At 35.7% G+C, this 24,200-nt stretch overlaps 1 protein-coding gene across 8 annotated transcripts in view; it reads left to right on the top strand.

The window, feature by feature from the left end:
* FAM214A (family with sequence similarity 214 member A) overlaps positions 1–19,098 on the top strand; it is a 93,000-nt gene extending 73,902 nt beyond the window's left edge. For 6 of the 8 annotated variants that reach the window (XM_045822596.1, XM_045822597.1, XM_045822591.1 and 3 more), the window contains 7 exons: positions 3,173–3,292; positions 5,287–5,366; positions 6,060–6,168; positions 7,352–7,510; positions 12,019–12,087; positions 14,401–14,600; positions 18,104–19,098. In XM_045822596.1, the coding sequence (XP_045678552.1) occupies positions 3,173–3,292; positions 5,287–5,366; positions 6,060–6,168; positions 7,352–7,510; positions 12,019–12,087; positions 14,401–14,600; positions 18,104–18,257 (891 nt within the window). In that variant the 3' untranslated portion in view covers positions 18,258–19,098. Of the gene's footprint in view, positions 1–3,172; positions 3,293–5,286; positions 5,367–6,059; positions 6,169–7,351; positions 7,511–12,018; positions 12,183–14,400; positions 14,601–18,103 lie in introns of those variants that run through there. The other 2 variants (XM_045822592.1, XR_006783768.1) reach the window with 2 other exon arrangements.
* Positions 19,099–24,200: the final 5,102 nt, after the last annotated feature.

Below are 24,200 nucleotides of genomic sequence, written 5' to 3'. Positions count from 1 at the left end.
ATTTCTAATTTCTTGCTCTTTCTCTTCTTCTGGCAGCCCTGTAATGTGAATATTGTACCTCTTGAAGTCGTTCCAGAGGCTGCTTATCCTGTCTTCATTTTTTTGGATTCTTTTTTCTTCTTTTTGTTCTGATGAGTTGTTTTTTGCTTCCCTGTGTTCCAAATCATGGATTTGATTCTCAGCTTCTTTCACTCTGCTGTTGTTTCCCTGTAAATTATTCTTCGTTTCAATTAGTGAATCTTCATTTCTGACTGGGTCTTTTTTATGCTGTTGAGTTACTTAAGCATCCTTATAACCAGTGTATTGAACTCTACATCTGATAGATTGCTTATATCCATTTTGTTTAGTTCTTTTTCTGAGGTTTTGATCTCTTCTTTCATTTAGATCATGTTTTTTTGTCTTCTCATTTTTGCAGCATCTGTGTGTTTGTTTCTATGTATTAGGTAGAGCTGCTATGATTCCCTGTCTTGGTAGTGTGCCCTAATGTAGTAGGTGTCCTATAGGGTCCAGTGGCACAGCCTCACCGTATCACCCAAGCTGAATACTCACAGTGTGCCCTTTGTTTGGGCATCCTTCTCTTGTAGCTGAGCCTTGATTGCTGTTGGCAGGTCAATGGGAGGGATTACCCAGGCCAGTCAGCTACAAAGACAGGCCATGACCACTCCACATCTACCTCCATCCTCTGTGGAGAATGTGCTTTGCAGGGGCAGGATGGTGTTGCTCCATCATGGTCTGTAGCTGTCCACTGGATCGCAGGCTCTCAGGTTTCCCATGTATTGCAGGCCACGGTCATCTCCTACCTGTGTTTTGCCTGGTGCCAACCTGCCTGGGCCATAAAGCAATCTGAGATGGCTGCTCCTTGTGGTGAGCTTGGAGATTCCCAGGCAAAGCTAAGTGTGAATCTATGCTGACTGCTGCTAGTGCCTGACCTGGGGCCACTTACCTGGAGGTACTGGTGCTGGAGGCTCAGTGAGACCAGCTGGTGCTTGTTTGAAAGCATTTAGGATGTTATAAAACATGAGTCAAGACCAGCCATTCATGTGGAAAAGTCTCATTTAACAGCTTGGGTGGGCCCGTTATTTGGGTGGGGAGGAGTCTCAGGGGATCTCCAGGGCAAGGTCAACCTTGTTAACCAGGTTGATGGAGTCTCAGATAAGGTACCAGCCTGGCAGCTCTGTTGCTCTGTGGGGGGAGGGGGCAGAAAAGGGACACTGACCTCTGCCTGCCTTTCTGTGTGGGAGAAAGCTGTCCCCCAGCTCTCATCTTGATGCCAGATACTTCTGTTTCTCCCTGTATGCCACTGGTGTCTTTTAAGCTGCTACCCCAAGTGGTGGAGCTCAGAGGGAGGGAGCCTGAGTAAGTCCATGTGTGGGTTAAGAGGAACTGCTTGGAACTCCAGAAGTTTCTTTTCACCAACTCAACTCCTGCTATGTTTTGAAGCCAGAAATTATGGGGACTTAATCTTCCCGACACTGTAACCATGGGCTGGGCGTCTTGGTATGGGCCTGGGACTCCTTGCTTCTGAGTTATCCCTACCAAGTTTTTATCCACCGCACGTGGATGTGGGACCAGCCCATTGTGCATCTGTGCCCTTTCTACCAGTGTGGATAGATGTGGTTTCTTTAATTCTGTAGTGGTCATACTTCCATTCAACTCAGTTTGTTATGGTTCTGTGTGATGGCTGTTCTACAATTTAGTTGTAATTTTGGTGTGGTAGTGCAAGCAGGCAAGCCTAGTTTACTACTGCTGCCATCTTGACTAGAAGTTCAAACTCCTTAATTTTAAAATAAGAATGATGAGTCTTTTTTTGAGTATCTCAGAGTTGTGGTAACAATCAAACAATAGGTCTTAAAATATTTCTGAACCTATAATGCACTATGTAAATAAAAGATTTATTTCCATTTTATTTGACTTTCCACCAAACAACTTTTTAACTGTAGAATATTGTTATTAGGCTCAAATGATATGTATTTCGCAAAGTAGTTTCACTCATTTTTATCTCCATTATATGGAAAACTTGATTCACACCTGACTGACTTTAGTTTATCTTCTTTGTTACCTATATTTGTTTTGCTAGACAATCGATTTTTCAAATTGTGCTGGGTTTGTAATTTATATTTTTTGACAGAAGATCTCACCTCTCTAACATATGGGTTTTATCAAATGGTAGTTTCTAATTTCTTAATACTATAATTGTTACAAAAACTTACCCTGGCCTTAAGAATATCAGTTTTCATGATCCTTTCTGGAACCTAATAGGGAGGCTTACATTGGCCATGGTATTTTTCAAGACATTAAGATTCATTTTATTCATGCACTTATTAAAAATTTAATTATACAGCATTTACTGTGTGCCTGGGTCCTCTTCTGAGTGTTTTACCCATGTTGGCTTACTTAATCTTTCCACTTCACGATGAGGTGTTATAATGTTCTGTTATTAACTCCGGTTTACAAAGGAGGACCATAGGCCCAGAGACTTTATGTAACTTGCCCAGGGTCACAAAGCTAGTAAATAGTAGAACCAGGATCCAGATTAGACTTTTCTGATTTTTATTCATGTGCTTTTTTAAATTTCTGATCTTTGGGGATAAACCTGTCTACATTTTAAATAATTAGTCTATTTCCTATTATCACTTCAAAAATATAGTACTGTGACAGCATTAGATATATTTTAAAATTCATGTTTACTACATTGCTGTATCATGTCCCTCCAAATTATATCTTCTGAGAATGCCCCTTGACATTGCCACAGTTTTATATTTAGGAATATTATGCCATTTTTTTCTACCTGTCAGTACTTGTTTCTTCAAAAATGAAAAGAATCAACTATTAGTTTACTAGATGCTAGAATTCGAGTATATGACTGTATGTTGATAAGATATTTGAATATACTTTTTTTAGAATATTAGAGTTTATTCAGCATCTGAGAAAAAAAACTTAGTGTTTTCTGTGTATGTGTGTGTATGTGGGGGGAGGGTGTAGAGATATAGATACAGATCATTAGCTTTACCACCAAGGATGTAATACCTCAGTACATACTAGAAATAAAGCCAAGGGGAGAGTGTGAAGGTGGAAGAGGGTATAAGGAGGATAAATAGCAATGGAAAAATTACAATAATAAAAGCAGTAAGTCTAAGACTAAAAAATATTACTATTAAAATCTAATTCTTAGCAGAGGGCTGTTCCACTGAAACATTCAAATATCTGGCACAAACATAATTTTCATTCCTTGGATGGAACCTCAACCAGAGCCTTTCATCCTCGGACTGGATTGCCTCTTCTGTCAAGTCCTGTAAGTATTTTTGTCTTATCCCATGTTGAGAACTTGAAGATATCTTAAGTGTTTGCATATCTTTTATCAGCATCATTCTGGTGTAAAAAACATTATAGACTTCTATTCAATATGGTGGACTGAGTTGATACAGGAAGGCCCCCTTCTCCTTCCCAAACACAGAAATCCTGGATAAAAACATAACTCATAAATACATAATATAGTATAAGAGGAATAAAGGTAAACCTCTGGATACTAACTTGAGCAAGTATGGCCCACTGGAATATCTGAGCTTAAGACCATGCTAGGGTTTAATGCCCCTGCTGGGATAGGAGTCAAGGCTATGAGTCTGCTCCAGTCACAGTTGAGACCTAAAAACCAAACTCTTCATAAAACTAGAAACATGTGAACCACCCTTATAGAAATAGGACAGGAGGAAAAAAAAATCACCCAATTACTTAATGGTGCAACAGGGAGGTGCGTAGAGGGTGGGAAAAGAGCCCCCAAAAGAATTCTGACTTAAACCTAAGCCACCCATGGTAGGAATTCTGAATTTGTGCTATGAGGTTCAGAAACATCTAGCCAAAAAGAAATAACCATAAACTAAATTGAAACATGTGAAATCCATTGAGTCCCAGCAGAAGAACCATGAAACTATCTCACATCTGTAACCCATGGCACCAAGGATTTATTTTCATGGGAAACAACTCTTGCTGAAGATAACCTCAGAGGAAAAACATTACAATGCACCTTTAAGAATCAGCAGGAGCTAGAAGTGGGAGAATTCACATTTAGGAATTCTGTTATCAGAGAAACCAAAAAGAGAATAAAAAATAATTCTGTTTAAAATGTTTCAAGGTATAAATAAGGTAAAGACAGATGAAGATCAGATAACATGTGGATTTGGAAGAAAAAAACAACAACTAAATAGGAATTCTAAATGTGAAAAATGTTATAAATGAAGTATACACACAAGTGGACATACACATGTAGATGGATTAAACAGACTAGAATTAGCTAACTAGAGATGTAGTGAATGGATTAGACAGATATTAAGAAAGCACTTAGAATGATGTACAGAAAGGAAGCAATATAGTAAAATATGAAAGAGCCATGGAGGATAAAATGTGATACTCAATATAAATCTAGTAAAAATGCCAAAAGGAGGGCTAGATGCAATAAGGAAAATGCAGTATTAGAAGAAATGAAGGTAGAGACCTTTCCAGAATTGAAGGACGAGTTTAGACAGAAAATTTCATATTAAGTGCTGACTACAAAGACTAGCATGGTGTACTCACACAACTCTCAAAATATTAGGTTGTCTAGACTTTCAGCAGCATCTGTTTTTTCTTACCACTTATACACCAATCACTCAGGTACTTATACATACTTAATATGAATTCTAGAAACATCTGTCTAATTTGCATGTTGTGTATCGTTTTACCTTTAATTTACACTTGGGTCTTTCATTTTTAGGATATTTTGAATTAGATGGTGGTTTGTCCTAAGTGTACTTCAAACTCCAGATGTAGTATTTTTCAAATGTTCCCTCTGTGAAGCCCCAGGGCTCTTGGGAATATGTAGGGTTGTGGGTATGGGCTGAGGAGTCACCCTGCTGGTTGGGCCCCAGGCTCCCATTGCCATTAAATTCTGGTTTCCCTTTTTATTTTAAAGCTATAAATCTTTTATTTCTGCTCCCACAATATACAAATATATAAAGTAAAAACGTCTCATATACTGGGATTCCATTTAGGATTTGAGTTTAGAAAAAACTGGTTTTGCTTCTTAAAAAAAATCAAAACCTAGTAAAAGTGCCTTTATTAATCGTATCTTTTCCACACTAGTTAATAAAATAACATTAAAACAGTATGTAATAAAGAGCATGATTTTAAGTAAGCTGTGACAGGAAAAGTTTATTATTTTTAAAATACAATTAGATTTCATTTGAAAGATATTCTATCGATTCAAGAAAAATTAGTCTGCATAAATTTCACAAATGATTATTTTGACCTTAGGTTCCTCAAAGAAAGACACAATCAGGTTGCTTTGATCTGGATTCTTCATTACTGCATCTGAAAAGCTTATCATCTAGAAGGTATTTATCTTAAAATTTATTTGTGTACATGACATAGTATTACACAAAATTCTGACCTTTTACAATAAATAATGTTGGCTTTAAATACAAAAATTTGACAAGAATCTTCTTTTCCAATTGGTTATCATTTTTAGTCTGTTTTACACACACACATCTAGAATGAATTAAGGAGAAATTAATACTACATATGGTCATCATAATGAACAAACTCTTAACATTGGTTTTAATATTTAGGTGGGTTTGTGTATTTTTGGTCATTCACCTCCCCTTTTGCCCTATACCCCTTTGCAAAAAGGCCTCAGCATTTGTTCCACATTGACATATAATACTGTCATTCTTTAGTCACATAATTTTTCTTTGTATTCTCAGTTTTAACTGAAAATGAAGACCAATAAAGGAGATTAAACTATTATATATTTCTAGTAGTAGATGCCACTACGTGGTATGTTATAAATTCCACCATGAAACCTTCCTGGATGTTAATATTTTTCTTTATCAAATATTATAACATTGATTATAAAATCTAATCAGGAATGTTAAACTAGATACTTTATATCTTAAAATGTGTTTATATTTTCATTATGGCAGTTTAATTAAATTAGTTGGATTATCTTAATTTAATTTAAGGCAAAAGTAATTTAGAAAATATTGTAGTTAATATGTCCATTTGCTACTTTTTATTTTTTTTACTAGTTCCCGGCCATGTATAAACATTGAAGATGATCCAGAAATTCATGAAAAACCATTCCTGAGTTCTAGTGCTCCACCTATAACAAGTCTTAGTCTCCTAGGAAATTTTGAGGTATGTTTTTTTTTTTAAACTATTTTAAGAGTTGAAGTTTCTTAAGCTAGATCCAGGGTATAATTTATGTCATTTATTTATGAAAGGGAAATAAATAAATGGGTTATATTTTTCCAAAGTCTGGAAACCACCTTTCTTTCCTTTTTCTTTTTTCTTTTCCTTTTCCTCCTGTGTTCATGAAAAGTGAAGTTGGAAGAGTTGTTAGCAGTGACATCTTAGAATTGGGTAGCTTGTAAAGGAGACAGAGGACTTAGATGAAATCAGGTTGGATTGAGGTATCTGTTACTCTAGCTGCAGGGTAGATTTGACTCTTCTTCTTACCTGATAAAATTGGCTCTGATACTGAGGAAGGATGATGGTGTGCTGATAGTAGCCTCTTCATGATCAAGGAGGTTGATTTTTTTTTAATGATTTTATTTATTTATTTTTAGAGAGTGGGGAAGGGAGAAAGGGAGAGAAACATCAACATGTGGTTGCCTCTTGTGCACCTTCTATTGGGGACCTGGCTCACAACCCAGGCATGTTCCCTAGACTGGGATTTGAACCAGCGACCCTTTGGTTTGCAGGCTGGTGCTCAATCCACTGAGCCACACCACCAGGCTGAAATGTTTCTTACACCTGGGAAGATAAACACTAAATTGTTAGAATGGTTATCTCAACAAGTAAGCTTGAGAGAGATGGATAAGCATCTTCCCTGCTGTTCGTTTTTCTGTACTAAGTTTTCCTTAAGACATTTATTTCTTGGTTAAAAGTTATAAGTATTTGGTTTTCTCTTTTGATGGAACTTTAGTATATGACCTAATAACAAGCTTTTGAGTGCTTCTCTGTAGTTAGCACCATGTATAGGCTCTATAAAATTTCTGATACTATACCTGCTCTGGTCAAGTATATTTATAAGAGAAAAGAATAATATATTAAACAATCAGGTCTAACTAATGGTGAAATTCAGGGATAGTTGAGCATGGGTTGGAGTAGTGAAAGGAGGCCAAATTTTATAGGATGGTAGAAGATTGCTAGGGGAATGGTTAATTTCAGGTCAGATGAACATCTGAAATGAGGACATGACAATGGAGCAGCATCTTTCTAATGCTTGAATGCATAATGATGTATTTTTTTAAATAGAAAACAAAATGAATGAGTTAACTGTTTAAACTTATAACTCAAAAATTAATTTGTCTTCCAGGAATCTGTCTTGAACTATCGATTAGATCCTCTCGGCATTGTTGATGGCTTTACTGCCGAGGTCGGGGCCAGTGGTGTTTTTTGCCCCACACACTTGGTTCTTCCAGTTGAAGTGTCATTCTACAGTGTTTCAGATGATAATGCTCCCTCTCCTTATATGGCAAGTATTTTTAACATTGTTAAACATTTTTAACATTTAACAGTTAATATAACATTGTCTTTTTCTGCTAAAGTCAACCAACTTAATGACAGATGTCTTCAATTAAGTTCAAGGAGATTGAGGGACTGCTTTGGTGCAATGCTTGAAAATATAAAGTAAGAGAAAGTTGAAGGTTGAATAGAGACTAATGAATATACCAAGCAAAATGTTACCTCACAGCTTCTTTCTGAGCTAGATATAAAAATAGATATCCTCCTTTGTATTTGGCAGTGGTGCTGAAAATTGTTTCTCTGTGATTTGAAAAAATAATGAAAAATTTGATTAGTGATTGACACTATAAATCTTTATCTTTCTAAGTTCACCCAAATTCTCAAGTGCTTACTGGGCACACTGCTCCCACGAGGATTGTTTTCACATGTGATCCTCATCTCAGTAGAGTTTAGGTAAAAATTTGGTGACCAAGGCTTCTATGAGGCCCATTTATCCACCTGCTCCTGTTTGGTTTGTCTTTGGGCCAGTTTATTCTAATTCTAGGGTTCTTTAGAATATTAGTTATTTCTGACTGTGTAAAAATGTCTTACTGGAAAATAAGATAGCTAAGGGGAATTAGAGCACAGTTTTAAGCCTTAAAATCCTATGATTTTATCTTTCCCATTTTTTATTCCAATGGATTAAGGATAAAATAAGCCTTCAACTACAAAAATGGTACTGAGTCCTGGAGTATGATTAGTATCAGCCCTTTTCCAAAACACAAAGAGGGAAAAGTGGCTAGCAGTCAATGTAAGTCTATAAAAGGTTTATAGGGACAGTATCAAATATAGAGGTAGAGCTGGGCTTTCATGTTTAGTCTTATTTTGAGAAATCCGAGGTATGTATTGCTATAGGCACAGAAACATACAGCTCTCATCTTGCTACTTGAATATCCCAGCTACCACCTGGCTCAATGTTTCCTCTCCCCCGTCTTTTAGATTTTTAAGGACAGTAATAACTGTCTTTTGTTACTAGTAAAAGTTTTGAAAAGGGAATTTACATAATTGAGAAATAACAGATAAAGGAAAGTTTTACTTTTTTAGGGACTGATATAGCTTACTCATTATTGGCATAGTTTGCTCAAGAAAGCCTTACTCCATTCTAAAGGTAAACATTTTACTCAAGATCCTGATCAGCATTTTGTACTTTGATAGAAAAGGCATGCTGGTGTCTGCTCATTTATTTGAAGTTTTCTTTTCCCAATAATATTTATACTTGTGGGTCATAATCACAATGCACAACATTGGTTATTATGAAAAACAAGGCCTACACCTTTACAAACCTGCCATATCATATAAGCCACCAATTTTATTCATTTGCCATAGAAAGAGGTATACACTTTTCTAGTATAATTCTTGGAAAAAATAGCTGCTAATTTTTGGTAATTAATATAATGGAAGGTACCCCTTGAGATAAGTTCAGTATCAGGATAAAAGTGTATCATACTGGAATGCTTACAATATTAGAATATAAATGTGAAGATGCCTATTTTGTTTTACTGTGAAGAACATCAAGAAGTCTCATCAGTTTCACATATTCTTCTGATACATAGTGATAGAAAATTGAAAGATAAGATCTAAAATACTGTAATCTGTCATTAGTGTATAGAGTCCAGATGACCATTAGAATGGCTCAGAAATAAGATAAAACAGTGAATTGGCTGAAGATCAGCTCAAGTAAATATCTTTGAGTGAAATTTATGAGCAAGAGGTCATTTGTAAAAGCAAAACAGCATTTATCCTTGACCTTGGTTGACATCTAAAAAATAAAAGATCAAGAGATAAAGGATTTTGTCACTCTGTCTCCAGAAAGTATACACAAATGGTTATGAATTATGAAGAAATACTGGAAAGAGTTTAAATCAGGTTATTAAGCTAGTCTATTCTTAAAGAATCTCTGATTTACTTTTTTCTGATAATATTCTTCAGTAAACTTTCCATTATGTAATTTTTTTCTAAGTCAGTTTACTCATTAGAAATGGATTTCCTTCCCAAATGATGCAGTCCAAATCTTAGACCACACATCTTTCCTATTGTAAATTAATAAAATTAATCTTGTTCTTCAGGGAATCTTATTTATATATTGGTAATTCCGCCTGTTTTCAAAGGACTGATCATGTTTTGATAAGATAATATATATCACAGACCAGCAGAGCTGAGACACCAAACTCCTACTTGTTACTGTAATAATAACCTTGGGACCTCTCATTATAAATTACACAAATGACTTACAAAGTTAAAATTTTAGTGCAGAAACTTTGTGTGTATAGAAATGGTACAGGACTTTTCATTAAATAACTCCTTGAAGATTAACTCAAAGCCATGTAATATCTCTCTGCAACTGGGTGTCAGTGGTAAAAATGTTCTTCCAGTGTTGTATAATATGGCAACTTTCCACAGACTAGAAACTATTACGTGGTGGAACCAAGCAGGAATGTCTAAAGCAGGTGTGCCAGTAGCAAATTCATGGTATAACTTGTATTATCATATTAACAGGTCATATATTATTTTCTTCTATTTGTAAGTGACCAAATTAAGATAAACTTCCTTCTGTTTTACCTAGCTTTGTATATTCTCTTTTCTACAATAATTTGAGAATAAGTTTTTGTATAAGATTTGACTCAGTTTATCTTAACCTTTCTATTCTACACTCAAATGCCAGAAGTACAGTAACTTTTACTGTATAAAAATATTGATATGCTGACCAATTAATTATTAAAATAATACAATATAATAATAATATAATTCTAATCATTTCTCAGTTCCTTTCTAATTCCTAATTTACCAATGCCACAGCGATCTTAACATGGCTTAGATAAGTATTGCCTTAAACTTTAAAAGTTTTTTTAAAAAATCTGTATTCTTTCTTTATAAATTAATTTAGTTACTATTATCATGTTCTGAAAGCTATTATAATTTGCCATATATTAAAGGAAATGTAGGCTTGGTAGAAGCTTTTTGAAGAGTTTTTGTTTATTTATTTTTAGAGACTAAAGAGGGGAAGGGAGGGAGAAAGAGAGGGAAAGAAACGCTGAATTGGTGCCTCCTGTATGCTCACAACTGGGGACCTGGCCCCAGACCCAGGCATGTGCTCTGACCTGGAATGGAATTGGTGACCTTTTGGTTCACAGGCTGACACTCAATCCACTGAGCCACACCAGCCAGAGCAGCTTGCTGGTAGTTTTTGCTTCACCAGTTTTCCTTTATTTGCTTAGGGGAGGGTGGCAAGGAAGAATAGTAATATATTGCTTGGAGCAGTGTGATTATAAAATCATTTATATATATATATGTATTTTTTTTTTACTTTTTCTTTCTGGAACTAGGAAGAAGAGGGGCAGTATATGTCACTGAATTTTTCATATAGAGCAGGTTGTAAGAGAGAAAGTGTTAAAAGTTTTGTTGCTATTTTTATTAGGGATGCAGTTTGTCTATATGCCATTATCATGTTCTAAATGACCATGTGATAAATCATATTCCTCAAGAACTACATTTCTTCTCTCTGAGAATCTCCATATTTTGCCATATATAATGCACATCCACAGTTCTGTGCACATTATACACGGAGTTATGCCCATGGTATGTAATCATTATACCCATATATAATACATATCCTTCTTTTACCCTCAAAAATTTGGGCAAAAAAACCACATTATACATGGCAAAATACAGTGAGTATCACAATCACCGCCTGTCGTCATTTGATTGTTCTGGTTATCTAGAAATTGTCACACAATCAAAGCTCCCCTTGTTTTAATTTATACTTCTTTCCCATTTGGGGACTGTTGCAATGATTAGAACATCCTTCTCATAAAACTATGTTATATAACCCAGCAGTGCTTCTCAAATGTATGTATGATATCATCTGGGAAATCTTGTTAAAATGCAGACTTGATTTGGTAGGTCTGGGGAGAAGCCAGAAATTCTGCATTTCTACCAAGTTCACAGGTGTTGCTGATGATGATGGTCTGTCTCTAATCCATATGTCTGAAGAATTGACTGGACTTTTGGCTAAGACTTAGGTCCTTCCACATTCTTAACTTTTTATATGGCCAAAGACTAAAAAAATATTTTTCTTCTTCAACTCCTTCCTCCTACATAATACAAGGGAATAATCTTACCACTTCCCTTTATCCTTTCAGGGAACTTCTTACATCTATATCATATATTTTAATAGAAATTTCAAGCAGTATCATGTTATATAATTATTATTTATTTGATATATTTATTTGTTATTTATTATACATTTGATGTTATATATTATTTATTGCAACATCTCTGGGAAGAACAATAAACTCTTTTTATACCAGTGGGGCCCTCACTATTTCATACTCATAGAATGTATCTGTATTAATGCAATGTGAATGTTTTTCCATACAAATAGAATTCTGAAATTTTAGTAACTACATGGTTTATTATTATTTTAGTCTTTTATATACATATGCATCAATTTGTACTCAATTTGTCTTCTTTTATTTCAAGGGTGTGATCACTTTAGAGTCCCTTGGTAAAAGGGGTTATCGAGTACCTCCTTCAGGAACAATACAAGTGGTATGTGTTTTATAGCCTACAATTGCAATAATCATTCTCTCACATACATATAGAACTTAGCCCTTTCTCCTGCTGCTGCTGCCGGAACAACTTTGGTAAGTAACAGTGGGGCTGCAGCTTTCTTTGGAGTTTCCCTGCTCTGCCCCAGGAATGACCATTTGGGGCCTCCATAAAAGGAAAGCATTAATAAGCTAATTAAGGTGAATGCATTAGAAAAAAATAGTATTATGACAGTTTACAGAACTTAAATAGAGCTATTTTCAATAAAATCAGAACCTAACAGTACCAGTGTCTTGTTTAAAATAGTAAGCTAGATTGAGACCTACCTATTCAAAATGAGACCCTGAATATTTGTATTGCTTTGGCAGGACAACTTAGAAAACAAAATTATATTATCCCTAGGGTAATTTCTAAATAGATGTAATGAGATGGTTACACAAAATGTAGTCTGACAGATGTAAGGGCAGAGAAGGCATGTTTCCTGTTGGCAAAGTGTTGATCTAGTTTGGGTTCAGGAGAACTCTTCTAGCCCCAGAGCAATCCTTCATCATCCTTGGTTTAATGTTCTGGGGAGAGTAATTTGATATAAGGGCCACTTTGCCACTGAGATCATCTCCAAGTCAGATCCAGGAAAATCTTGAAAGCCCAGAAGTCTATCTGTTACAGAGTTGGCTTTGCATATTAAAAAGAGTCTCAGTGATGTATGTCACTTATACCTCAATAAAGCTAAAATTTTTAAAAAAAATCTAGTGAGTTCCTCACACTCAGGATCTGGTATAATTCAACAAGACTTTTTATGACCTTTGGCTTCATCAGACCACTTTTACTCGTCACTTTTGTTCCAGTACAGAAAAGGAGTCTATACGATTGTTTATTGCATATCACACAGGAATGAAGCATAGTACCATGCAAATATGTACATATATGTAAGTTTTACTCAGGAAGAATCACTGCATATTAAAGTAAAATTTATTTTGAGTGGAAATCTTGAACTAGAAGAAGGATAATCTGTTCTCTTGCTTCTGGCTGTGTAGTTCATGTGAAAGTATGAGTCACTGGAAAGCTAGCTGTCAACTGTCGTAATGAAGCATAAACACAAAGGCAGCACATTTACCTCTTGTTTGAGGACTGCCAACTTTAATGGTTACTTTTAAACATGAAATTTAGGTATGTCTTTAATTTCTTACATAGTTTAATTATGTGTAAACATGGTTTGAACTCCTGGCTTACTAGTTGTGTGCTTTGTTGAATGTATTATCCTTAATCTTTAGACTCACTAGATTTTAAAAAGTTGGATCATAATATTGATATATTTCTCATTTTGATTCAGTGAGTGATGTCCAGTGCCACGGATGAGCTTCAGAAAGCATGGGCACCAAGTTACCTATTGATGTGTTGGTAATTTGGTTAAAGTCAGAGCAGCACCTTGGGATTTTGTTTGTAAATTAGTCTTTTAAAAACTAGTATTAATTCAAATACATACTTTGGTCTATTTATGATATTAATGATTTTAAAAAGTGTCACTGCAGTTTTTGAAATGAATCCAATTATGAAAACACAAAGTTTTATTTAGTCTAACATGTAACTAATAGTAATGAACTTTATTTTCTAAACTTCGAGCATTTCAAATAAGAAAAATTCTCCTTTTTGAGAACATATTTTATTTGTATTTTATCTTTTAATAAAATTTCTTTTAATATAAAATTACTTTCAATATAGGAAAGATTTTAGCTTATATGAATTTAAATAATATTTTCAATGTTAAATATCCAAAGGATACTTTTATATTTTAAATTTTATAACCATATGTACCTAAAACACCAAAAAGTCTAACTTTACCAAACTTTTATTTTTTTAAATTTCTATTTAGTCACTATAAAGATGTGAAGAAAATTAAAATTCTGTTTTATGAAACTTACAGGCACACTTTAATGAAGCTAGTTTTTGAAATAAATGAACTGGAATGTTTTAATCCAATGAGGACATATTTTGCTTAATCTAGTGGAACAATTTCTTAAAATATGAACGAGGAGTAAAAGTTATATATTGCCTATTAATATGAAATGTGTGACTAAAGATTTAGATTGTTTTAGGATTTTATGTTATTAAAAATATTAGCTGAACCATTTTGTAAAATATTGAACATCAGCCCATAAACTTCTGAAATCTCATTAACTTTAGTCCCCCAAACTGAATTATATCCACTGGGATTAATTTGTTATTTTAAAATCTCTTTTTATTGACACAACCATTTTGAGTAAAATCAGTAAATCACCATTTTAAAAAATTCTTTTTTCTATATTGTTTCTTCAGACCTTATTTAATCCTAATAAGACTGTGGTGAAGATGTTTGTTGTGATATATGACTTACGAGATATGCCAGCCAATCATCAGACATTCCTACGACAAAGAACTTTTTCTGTACCGGTTAAACAAGAAATGAAGAGAAGTGTTAATAAAGAGAACATTCGACATACAGAAGAACGGTTATTACGCTACCTCATACATCTGAGGTAATGTTTGAAATGAAGATAAGTGTCACTTTAGAAGGACAACTCTAAAATTTTAGGCTTATATTAAAAACTGTCACTGACTAGACCAGTGTCCCTTGGAATTTGCTTAACTCAGAAACTCTGATAATATGCCATGATGCAGAAAACACATGGCATGTCTTCCTGCAGTCATTACTACTTCCAGAATTAGAGGGGTTGTCATTTATAGCTATAATGCAAATATTTCATATCAAAACAAATGCTAAGTCTGGGGCAGTGAGATACATTTTATTAACCAATTGCTGTCCAATAGAGTTATAATGTGAGCCACATATGTAATTCTATATTTTCTAGTAACTGCATTTTTAAAATATTAAGAAAAAGGAAGATTAATAATATATTTTATTTAACCCAATATATCCAAATGTCATAATTTGAATGTATAATCAATATAATACTATGAGTGATATATTTTATATTCTTTATTATAACAAACATAATAAGATATTTGATTTTTTATTATTTATACTGAATACTTAAAATCAAGCACATATTTTACATTAACAGCACAATTCATGTTAAAAATTTTGATTGATTAGTTTCTTTTAAAGAAAGAAAGAAAGAAACATCAATTAGTTTTTCCACTTATTTATGCATTCATTGGTTGATTCTTTTTTTTTTTTAAGATTTTATTTGTTTATTTTTAAAGAGAGGAAGGAAGGGAGAAAGAGAGGGAGAGAAACATCAACATATAGTTGCCACTTACACACTCCCAACTGGGGACCTGGACCACAACTTAGGCATGTGCCCTGACTGGGTATTGAACCAGCGACCCTTTGGTTCACAGCCTGGCACTCAGTCCATTGAGCCACACCAGCCAGGGACCATTGGTTGATTCCTGTATGTGCCCTGACTAAGGTCCAACCTTGGTATATCAGGATGACACTAACCAACTGAACTACCCAGCTAAGACTATGGCACAATTTAGTTTAAACCAGCCATATTTCAAGTGCTTAGTCACCACACGTGGCTAGTGGCTGCTGTTTTAGACAGGGAAGTTATTAACCTTCATTCATTCCATGAATATTTATGTGTTAGGCCTGTTTCTAGGCACTAGGAAACAGCTATGACAAAATCTCTGTTCTCATACAGTTTATATTTCTAGTAATTCCTTTAGAAATATCTTTTTTGCTGACTCTTACTACCAAGCTCACAGCTGTAGGTTGTGAGAAACCACTTCTTTGCCCTTGAAGTCCAAGTTGCCATCATCCTAGAGTAAGGTTTTCAGACCTGAAATCTTAATATAGCTTTCAGGATTAATGAACAAGTCTATTTGTTAAGAGAGAGCTCAGTAGGCTTTTGCTTGTAACTCTATTCCTGATATTTTTCTGATGCCATTTATAGTAAGTGCTCCATCACACCAATGACAGTAATTCATTTTAGCTGAACTCCTTATTCCAAGAGCCCTATTCATCAGGAGAAGGCATCTTACATCCAGGGCCCAGACAGAGGGCGTCTTTAATCTCTTACTGATGGTGACCACCCACTATCTTTCAGTAGATTTGCTTTGTGGTGATTCTAGAATGCATAAGGAGTCAGCTGTATACTTAAGTCCCATATTTGAAAATGTCCATTAAGTTCACTGGGCTCCCTCCACCTCCCCCATAGCACTGCTTAATTGGTACTTATATTTGGGGTCTTCTGCCTGATGTTCTGCAACCTAAGGAAGTGTTGAACCAGCACAGTATATTTAAACCCAACTTTATATCACCTGACATCAGCCTCTTGGAAATGCTGAACAAATTGTGGGAATGAAAAATATACCAAAATAGCAGACTATAAGAATTGCTCCCAGCCCAATGCAGGAGAAAGATTCAACTCTCTTTAAACTTTCATTTGATACCATTTCTCTTGAAGTTTTAATAACCGTAGCTATAGGTAACCAGCATTTACCAAAGTAAAAATCAACTATCCCTGCTTTTATAGTCCCTATTTAATGATTAGATACTTTAAATGCTCTAAAGAAACCTCTTTGCAAAGTATGGCATAGTTCCCAAAGCTCACCATGTTCTCCCTTAGATTGAGATAATGAAAAACTTCAGAGAGAAGAAGAGAGTGAGATAGTCACAGGGGTCTGCTTTAATATACACAGCTGACCGCCAGATTTTTCAGCTAATTTAGGAATGAAAGAACACAAACCCAAAGAGTTTATCCTGGTATGCAAAGGGAAAACTAGAGAAATTAGCACCAAAGGCTCTGTCTGACTATCTGCTTATATGAGTTTTTATGATTAAAGATTCCAGTGCTGTGTTATGCTATAAATATTAATTAGCAGGGGATAGAAACTGTTCCATATACAGTTTAGATACCATTTTCATTTCACTGCTAACTTTTTAAATGATTTTTAATGGTGATTAGGCTTCATTTAGCTGCTGCTGATGATAGCAGTCCTTTCTCTTCCTGTGATTGTCCTCAAAATGTGATAACCTTCAGTGGTAACTTTTCAAGTGTGGAATCAATTTTAATGTACTCAAAATTGTGGGGGGGCAAGTTGCGTGAAATTATCAATCTGTGTGGCTAAAAGATGCTAGAGCTGCAAAGCCCAAATGTAGTATAATTGGCTGTTGTGAACTGAAAGTTGACACTGTGTAGGTGAGGAGAGGTGCACGTGGTGTCAGGGGTGAAAGGTATAAAATAAAAAACATGGAATATATTTATAAAAAATTGTGTATTATGTGTTTAAACTTCAGTCACCTTCAAAAATTTCCATTTGATGCAATATACCTATCAAGACATTTTTTTCCACTGCTCAAAACAGTTTTTGAACTTGTCAATTTTTATGTCTTTTAGTGCTTGTGTGGTTTTTGGTTTCACCTCTTCCACATGGGCAAAACATTTTCCTTTTAGGACTTTTTTTATCTGGGAAACAACAACAAAAATATGTCACTCAGGGTGAGACTGGGTGAATAGGGAGGGTGGGGCATGGAGGTTTTTGGTCAAAACTGCTGAACACTCAGTGTGGCGTGGGCAGGTGTCCTCATAAGTCACCCACTGTGAAATGGGAAAACACACTGAAAGAGTCTTAAAAAAAAATGCATTGAAGCTGAACTCAGCCTCTCACAACAATACCACATGGTAAATTGATACGGATGGGTTCCTGGAACACTCAGTCAGTGGAAGAAGCCTGTATTACAAGGGGCACACCCTCCAGAAGATAATTCTGGCTTTTTTTGGATCTGCCCTTCATATGTGCCAGATTCACAGAAGGAAGCATCTCTGGCATTGTACAAGGGAAAGGGGAGTGTGAAGTGTTTACGGAATAGTAAAGAAGAGGCACTTAAATAGCAACACATGCTTTGGCAATAGAAGACTTAATATCTTGTTAGAAGTTACTTTTAATGTAATAACTTGGCCAGACTAATTCTTTCTACCTTTAAAATTCACTTATTTGGGGGCTTGGTTTTCATTTGGTTTTTTAAACAAATCATTTTCTAAATGATGCATCTTTTTGTTCGTTTATTTAGGTTCCAGAGTTCTAAATCTGGAAAGATCTACCTCCATAGAGATGTACGTCTCCTGTTCTCTAGAAAGTCAATGGAAGTTGATAGTGGTGCTGCATATGAACTCAAATCTTACACTGAATCGCCAACAAACCCTCAGTTTTCACCAAGATGTTGATAAGGACTGACGATGTACAAGTATTTGCTCAGTACCCAAGTTTGAAAATGAAAATTAGCGTAGAACGGAGTGTACCAAATTAACAACCAGGAGAGTGGACCCTCTCCTGTTTTCCTGGACCAGTTTTTATTAAAGGATTCCTGGAATGAGATCCACATATTCCAAGTAGACTGGAAACACTCATGTCCTAAGCCTTTTTGTACTGTTGAAACCACTTCATGGGACATGTTGCAATAGCAAAACCCTCGTTAGATTAGTGTTTACACATTTTATTTCTCAGTTATTTAATATTTAATGTTTTCCTTAATACTCAAGTGATATTTGTCTCTAGTGTTCTGATGTAGCACAAATCCTATGTAAAATCAAACTATGTATTTTTGACGTTATTGTTGAGATCTGAAATATATGCATAAGTCTTTAATTCTGTGTGATGTGTTTAAGTACTATTCATTTAAGTTAATGAAAATGAGAAGGAAATGTTGAGCTTCTTTAAGATTAATGCACTATGCAAGCATGTGTACTTTTTATATGTCTCAAGTGTAGTTCTTACAACTCCCTTTCCAGGTTGCTGTCTCACATGGTAGCCCTTCAATATCCTGTATTGGCAGTGAAGTGTGGACTAAGCTGCTTCACTTTCCCCCTGCAAGTTCAGATTATCATGCCCATTCATATTCCTTCTAGAATCCCTTATCTTCAAAACAGTTCTATTTTTCCTTAATCACTACTAGAGAGGCTTTACATTAAATTGCTGTCCAGTGCTACATAACTTTTGAAAATGGTTAAAAGAATATGTACTTTGAAAAGATTAGTATTTATACTGTAAATATATGCAAAAAACAAAGAAATGTGTATTTGGCTTTTATTTTTAGATAAAATATGCGTGATTGAGTGAATTTCTGATAGCCATCAGACAGTTTCTGTTCTAGGTTTATAGTTGACAAGAGTTGATGGGGAGAAGTCTTGAGCCTTGTCCTAATTTACTTTCTTACTCAGGGTCACAATGAAACACATTTGGCACCTGGGAAAACCACCCAGTAAGGGAACTTGACTGAGTGCATCAGAAGCCTTTTTGTTCCCTTCAAAAAGGAAGATGTTTGCACAGGGACAGTGGGCAACAGCAGATCAGATGACAAGACAGAAATACAGGGACAAAGCTGCAAGTGCAGGTTAGAAAATGGGTACCATTCATGTAGAGCAGACTCAAGAGACCTAGGAATCTAGAACCAGGTGAGCAGTATGGAATTTGAGAGACTGGAAGGTGTTTATTTTGGAACCTGGCTAATGGATAAACTATTCAAGAAAATCTGGACAGATGATGAGTGTGGGTTGGCCAGCAAGAAGCCTCATAAATTTATATTTTAAGATACCAGAAGAGAAAAGGCTATTTGTACTTTGTAAAAGTTAAAAAAAAAAAAAAGGTATTCAGTGGCACAAATTTATAAAGATCTGTTCTCAATCAACAGACTGTATGAGATTGGGACCCAAAAGGTTTGGATTATAATCCTAGCTCCAACGGTATCTGATGGGATTAACTCCCAAGAATCCCCTAACATTTCTGGGCCTGTGTGATTGAGAAGATGGGGTGAGACAGTATTGTTAATGTTCCTTTTCTTCTTGAATTCTGTCATGTAATTCTCGGAATAAGTATTTCAGTACACAGATCTAGACTTCTTATACATTGAACAAAAGTTAATACTGATAATTTTATATAAAATTTGGGCCCTGGCTGGTGTGGCTCAGTGAATTGAGTGCCAGCCTGTGAACCAAAGGGTCGCTTGTTCAATTCCCAGTCAGAGCACATGCGTAAATTGTGGGCCAAGTCCCCAGTAGGTGGTGTGCAAGAGGCAACCACACATTGATGTTTCTCTCCTCTTTCTCCCTCTCTTCCCCTTTCTTTAAAAATAAATAAATAAAATCTTAAAAAAAGTAAAACTTGGAAAACACAAAGTAGTTAAATACCAAATGCCTTAAAAAATTTTTTGTAACTTACTGCTTCTTTGGCCCTGGCCAGTAGCTCAGTTTGTGAAATAGTTGTCCCAATATAGCAAGGTTGTGGGTTCAATTCCTGGTCAGGGCACATAAAAGAATCAACCAGTGAATGGATGTTCCAATAAATGGAACAGCAAGTTGATGTTTCTCCCTTTCTCTTTCTCTCTCTCCCTCTCTCCTTGCCCCCTTCATCTCTCTAAAATTAATTTCAAAAATTTATTGTTTCTTTGACCTTTCCAGTAATCCAAAAATAAGAAATGTATATTGTATGAAAGTGTCTTTACATGGCAACCACATTGTAATTTTTACAGAATTCTTTCTAGTACATGGTTTTTCACCTTTCCGGGCACCTTTCTTTTTTAAGAAAATTTCAAAAAGATTGAAACTTCTGGGTGCATGTTGTGCTCTTCTAGGCAGGCTTGTGCAAGGGAAACATGTGCTGACATTTGGTCACTCTACTTCTTAGGACCGTTTTTGCACATGTTGTTTTTCCCAGTGAGGTGTAGTCACCCAGCACGTATCTGCTCTCACTTGCCCTGGTACTCTATCATAATGGTTCTTGTCCACCATTCTTTTGTTACAGGTAGAGATTTTACCATGCTTTCTACATCACTGCTCTTTGTATTCACTGATTGTGTCAGTAGATTGTGTGTTGACATGCAGGTATAGATACCAGCAGACAGTTGTCGGTGCTACTACCTATGGTAGATAGTAGAGATTTCCTCACTTCAGGTTCATTTGGCAGTTTTACAGACTAATGAGTCATAACTGGTAACTATCTTTAAGAAGGAACTCCAGAATTTCTTAGAAGAGAATGGAAAATATTAAATTATGAAATGGGGACTAGCTGGAAGGCACTCAACAGAAGGATCCTCCCTTCTGCTATTTCCTCCACCAGCTGTCAATCCCACAGGGTTAAAGAAAGGAAACAATTTCCCCTTCAAAATCTTCATCCTTGGGATCCCTACTCTTCTTTAATTCATTTTGTGAATGAAGCAGTGATTCTTTTCAAAATTTAATTTTTAAAAAAGATTTTATTTATTTTTAGAGAGAGGAAGGGAAGGAGAAAGAAGTTGAGAAATATTGATCAGTTGCCTCTCACACAGGCCTGCAACCCAGGCATGTGCCCTGACTAGAATCGAATGCGTGACCTGCCTTGCAGGATGACATCCAACCAACTGAGCCACACCAGTCAGGGCAAAAGTTAATTTTAAAAACTTACCCAATGCATGTCCATTATAAAAATTTTCATACTTCATAATTATATACACTAAATATGAAAGTCCCTCTATCTGCCTTCTAGCTATCACTACAGAGATGGTCACTGCTAAAATTTTGGTATATAACTCCACCTGGTCTAATAGACCTAGGAACAAACAGTATCAGTTTAAACAGGGAGTAGGCTTTTCATCACAGTAAGATTTCACTCAATCCCTAAGACTATTGGAATCAGCCTATTCTACTCCATCATGAATTATCTGTGAGAGATATGTCTTAAACTTGGACACTGTGGGAGGAGGAAGAGAACATGAATACCTACCTTGGGCCAGACACTGTAAACAATTTTTTTAATAATTAAAGTCATACTTTAGACACAGCATGAATGTATTCTACCATGAAAGAAAAGGAGCTGGAAGAGGTTGCTCACGGTCACACAGTAAACAGAAGGGCCAAGGTGGATGAGATATGTAATAAGGTAATGCCCATTAATCATTAGGGAAAGAAAGACTGATTTTTTAAAAAAGACTTCAGGAACAAATGTCCTAAAGCAATTCAGAAGCCAGTCAACTTAGTTTGTGGTCAGGAAACATGCAAAATATAGCTGAGGGAAGTTTTAGAAACACATTGTGGCAAATACTTATTTTTTAATGTTATTTTTAAAATTTATTTATTTTTAGAGAGACAGGAAGGGATGGAGAAAGAAGGAGAGAAGTGCCTCTCCCATGTCCCCAGCGGGCACCTGGCCCACAACTCAGGCATGTGCCCTGACCAGGAATCGAACTGGTGATGTTTTGGTTTGTGGGACAGCGCTTACCCAACTGAGCCACACCAGTCAGGACATGGCAAATACTCTGAGATTTTAAATTTTAAAAAATCTCTTTTAGACCCCACTGCTCATTGTGCTTCTTAATTCAGCATGTTTTTTTTCTAACCTTTCCAGTTCATATGAAGGTCTATCTCAGTAAATCCCAAGAGAAGTGGCATCCTCCACTTTATAGGTTCTACTTCCAAAACTCAAGTTGTTGAAACAACTTTTTACAGTTAGCTGACCTGCTTATTCGGGTAAGTTTCCCCAGGCTTTGCTCACAGAAGTCACCATTTATCCTCAGGATTTTGAGAACTCCATATCTTACTTGGTTTCCCTGAGTTGACTTCCAGTCTCTTCTTATATCTTCCTTTCATTAAAAATGTATTCTATAATATCAGCAATGATGCTTCCTCTCTCAGATGTTTGAAGAATGGAATGGAGTGGGGCATAATCTCATCTTGTTTACTCAGGTTCCTACCAACTAAACCTCAAAAAGACCCCTGATCTTTTTTAAAGTTTTTATATACCTACCAGATTCTAAGCCCCCAAAATTATGTGCATGTGTGCATCAGAACGACCAGGAGGAGCTTTGCTAAACATCAATTCTTGGACCTCGCTAATGAAAAACTCCGTCAATAGGGTTTCTTAGTGGTTGTAATCCCTGTGGCCAATTTTAAGCGTAAACTTAAAATATGGTTTCTCGGTTGCATTAGTTACATCTCAAATGCTCAATAGTCATATATGGCTAGTGACTACTGTGTTGGATAGCACAGATACAGAATATTTCCATCACTGCAAATTCTATTGGACAGCACTAATCTACAATATATAGATGGCAATTGAAACTATGATGGTGGAAGTGATTTCCTGGAGGTGTAAAACAAAAGGAGATGGGGTTCCAAGAACAGAATTTTAGAATTTTACCATTAAGAGACAAGTAGACTCAACAAAGTAGATTAAGACAGAATGGCCAGATTCTTTGAAAGGAGAATCTTTTTTAAAATTGACTTTTAGAGAGGAAGGGGAAGAGAGAGAGGAACATCAGTTTTTTTGTTCCACATACATTCATGGTTGATTCTTGTATGTGCCCTGACCCGGGATCAAACCTGCAACCTTGCAATATTAGGATGATATTCTAAAGCTCTAACCAATTGAGCTTCTGGGCCAGAGTTGGGAGTGACATAATCTTAATGGCTTTAGTACTAAACACATTAGCTACAGGTTGAGAATAGAATGGAGACTGGGACAAGAGTGGAGGCAGCACCCTGTTTTTTCTCTTCTTTTTTTTAACATTCAAATATTGGACTTTATTTAATGCTTTTTCTAAATCTATTGAAATAATCCATGTGGGTTTTCTCCTTTAATTTACTTAATTAGAAAGTTACATTAAAATACATATTCATGGTAACCATCTGAGCATACATGAATAAACCACAACGGTATACACACACATACAAGAAGGAATGGCCAGAGAAATAGAGAATAAGAGAGTGGTATCCTAGAAGTCAAGAGAAGAAAGTTTTAAGAAACAGGGTGCTGGTGATCATTGTACAATTTTATTTTAATGTAATTTTTTAAAAGATTTTATTTTGTTTTAGGGGGAAAGGTGGGAGAAAGAGAGAGAGAGAAAGATCAATGTGTTGTTGCCTTTTGAGTGCCCCCTACTGGGGACCTGACCAACGAGCCAGGCATGTGCCCTGACTGGGAATCAAACTGGTAACCCCCTGGTTTGAAAGCTGACACTCGATACACTGAGCCACACCAGCCAGGGCTCATTGTGCAGTTTTAAACATTAGGATTATGGTTGATAATGTAGAGAGATATTACTTGGAGAAGGATGGTTTCCCAGACAGGTCCCCAAAATGAGGCATTGGCCTTTGTAAATTCTTCATTGACTAAAGTCAGCCTCCCAGAAATTTAAACCT

This window comes from Phyllostomus hastatus, unplaced genomic scaffold, assembly GCF_019186645.2.
Source record: "Phyllostomus hastatus isolate PE091 unplaced genomic scaffold, TTU_PhHast_1.1 phas_scaffold_501, whole genome shotgun sequence".
Taxonomy (NCBI): domain Eukaryota; kingdom Metazoa; phylum Chordata; class Mammalia; order Chiroptera; family Phyllostomidae; genus Phyllostomus; species Phyllostomus hastatus.
The sequence above is the reverse complement of the archived record's forward strand: the minus strand, read 5'-3'. Positions and strand labels throughout refer to the sequence as shown.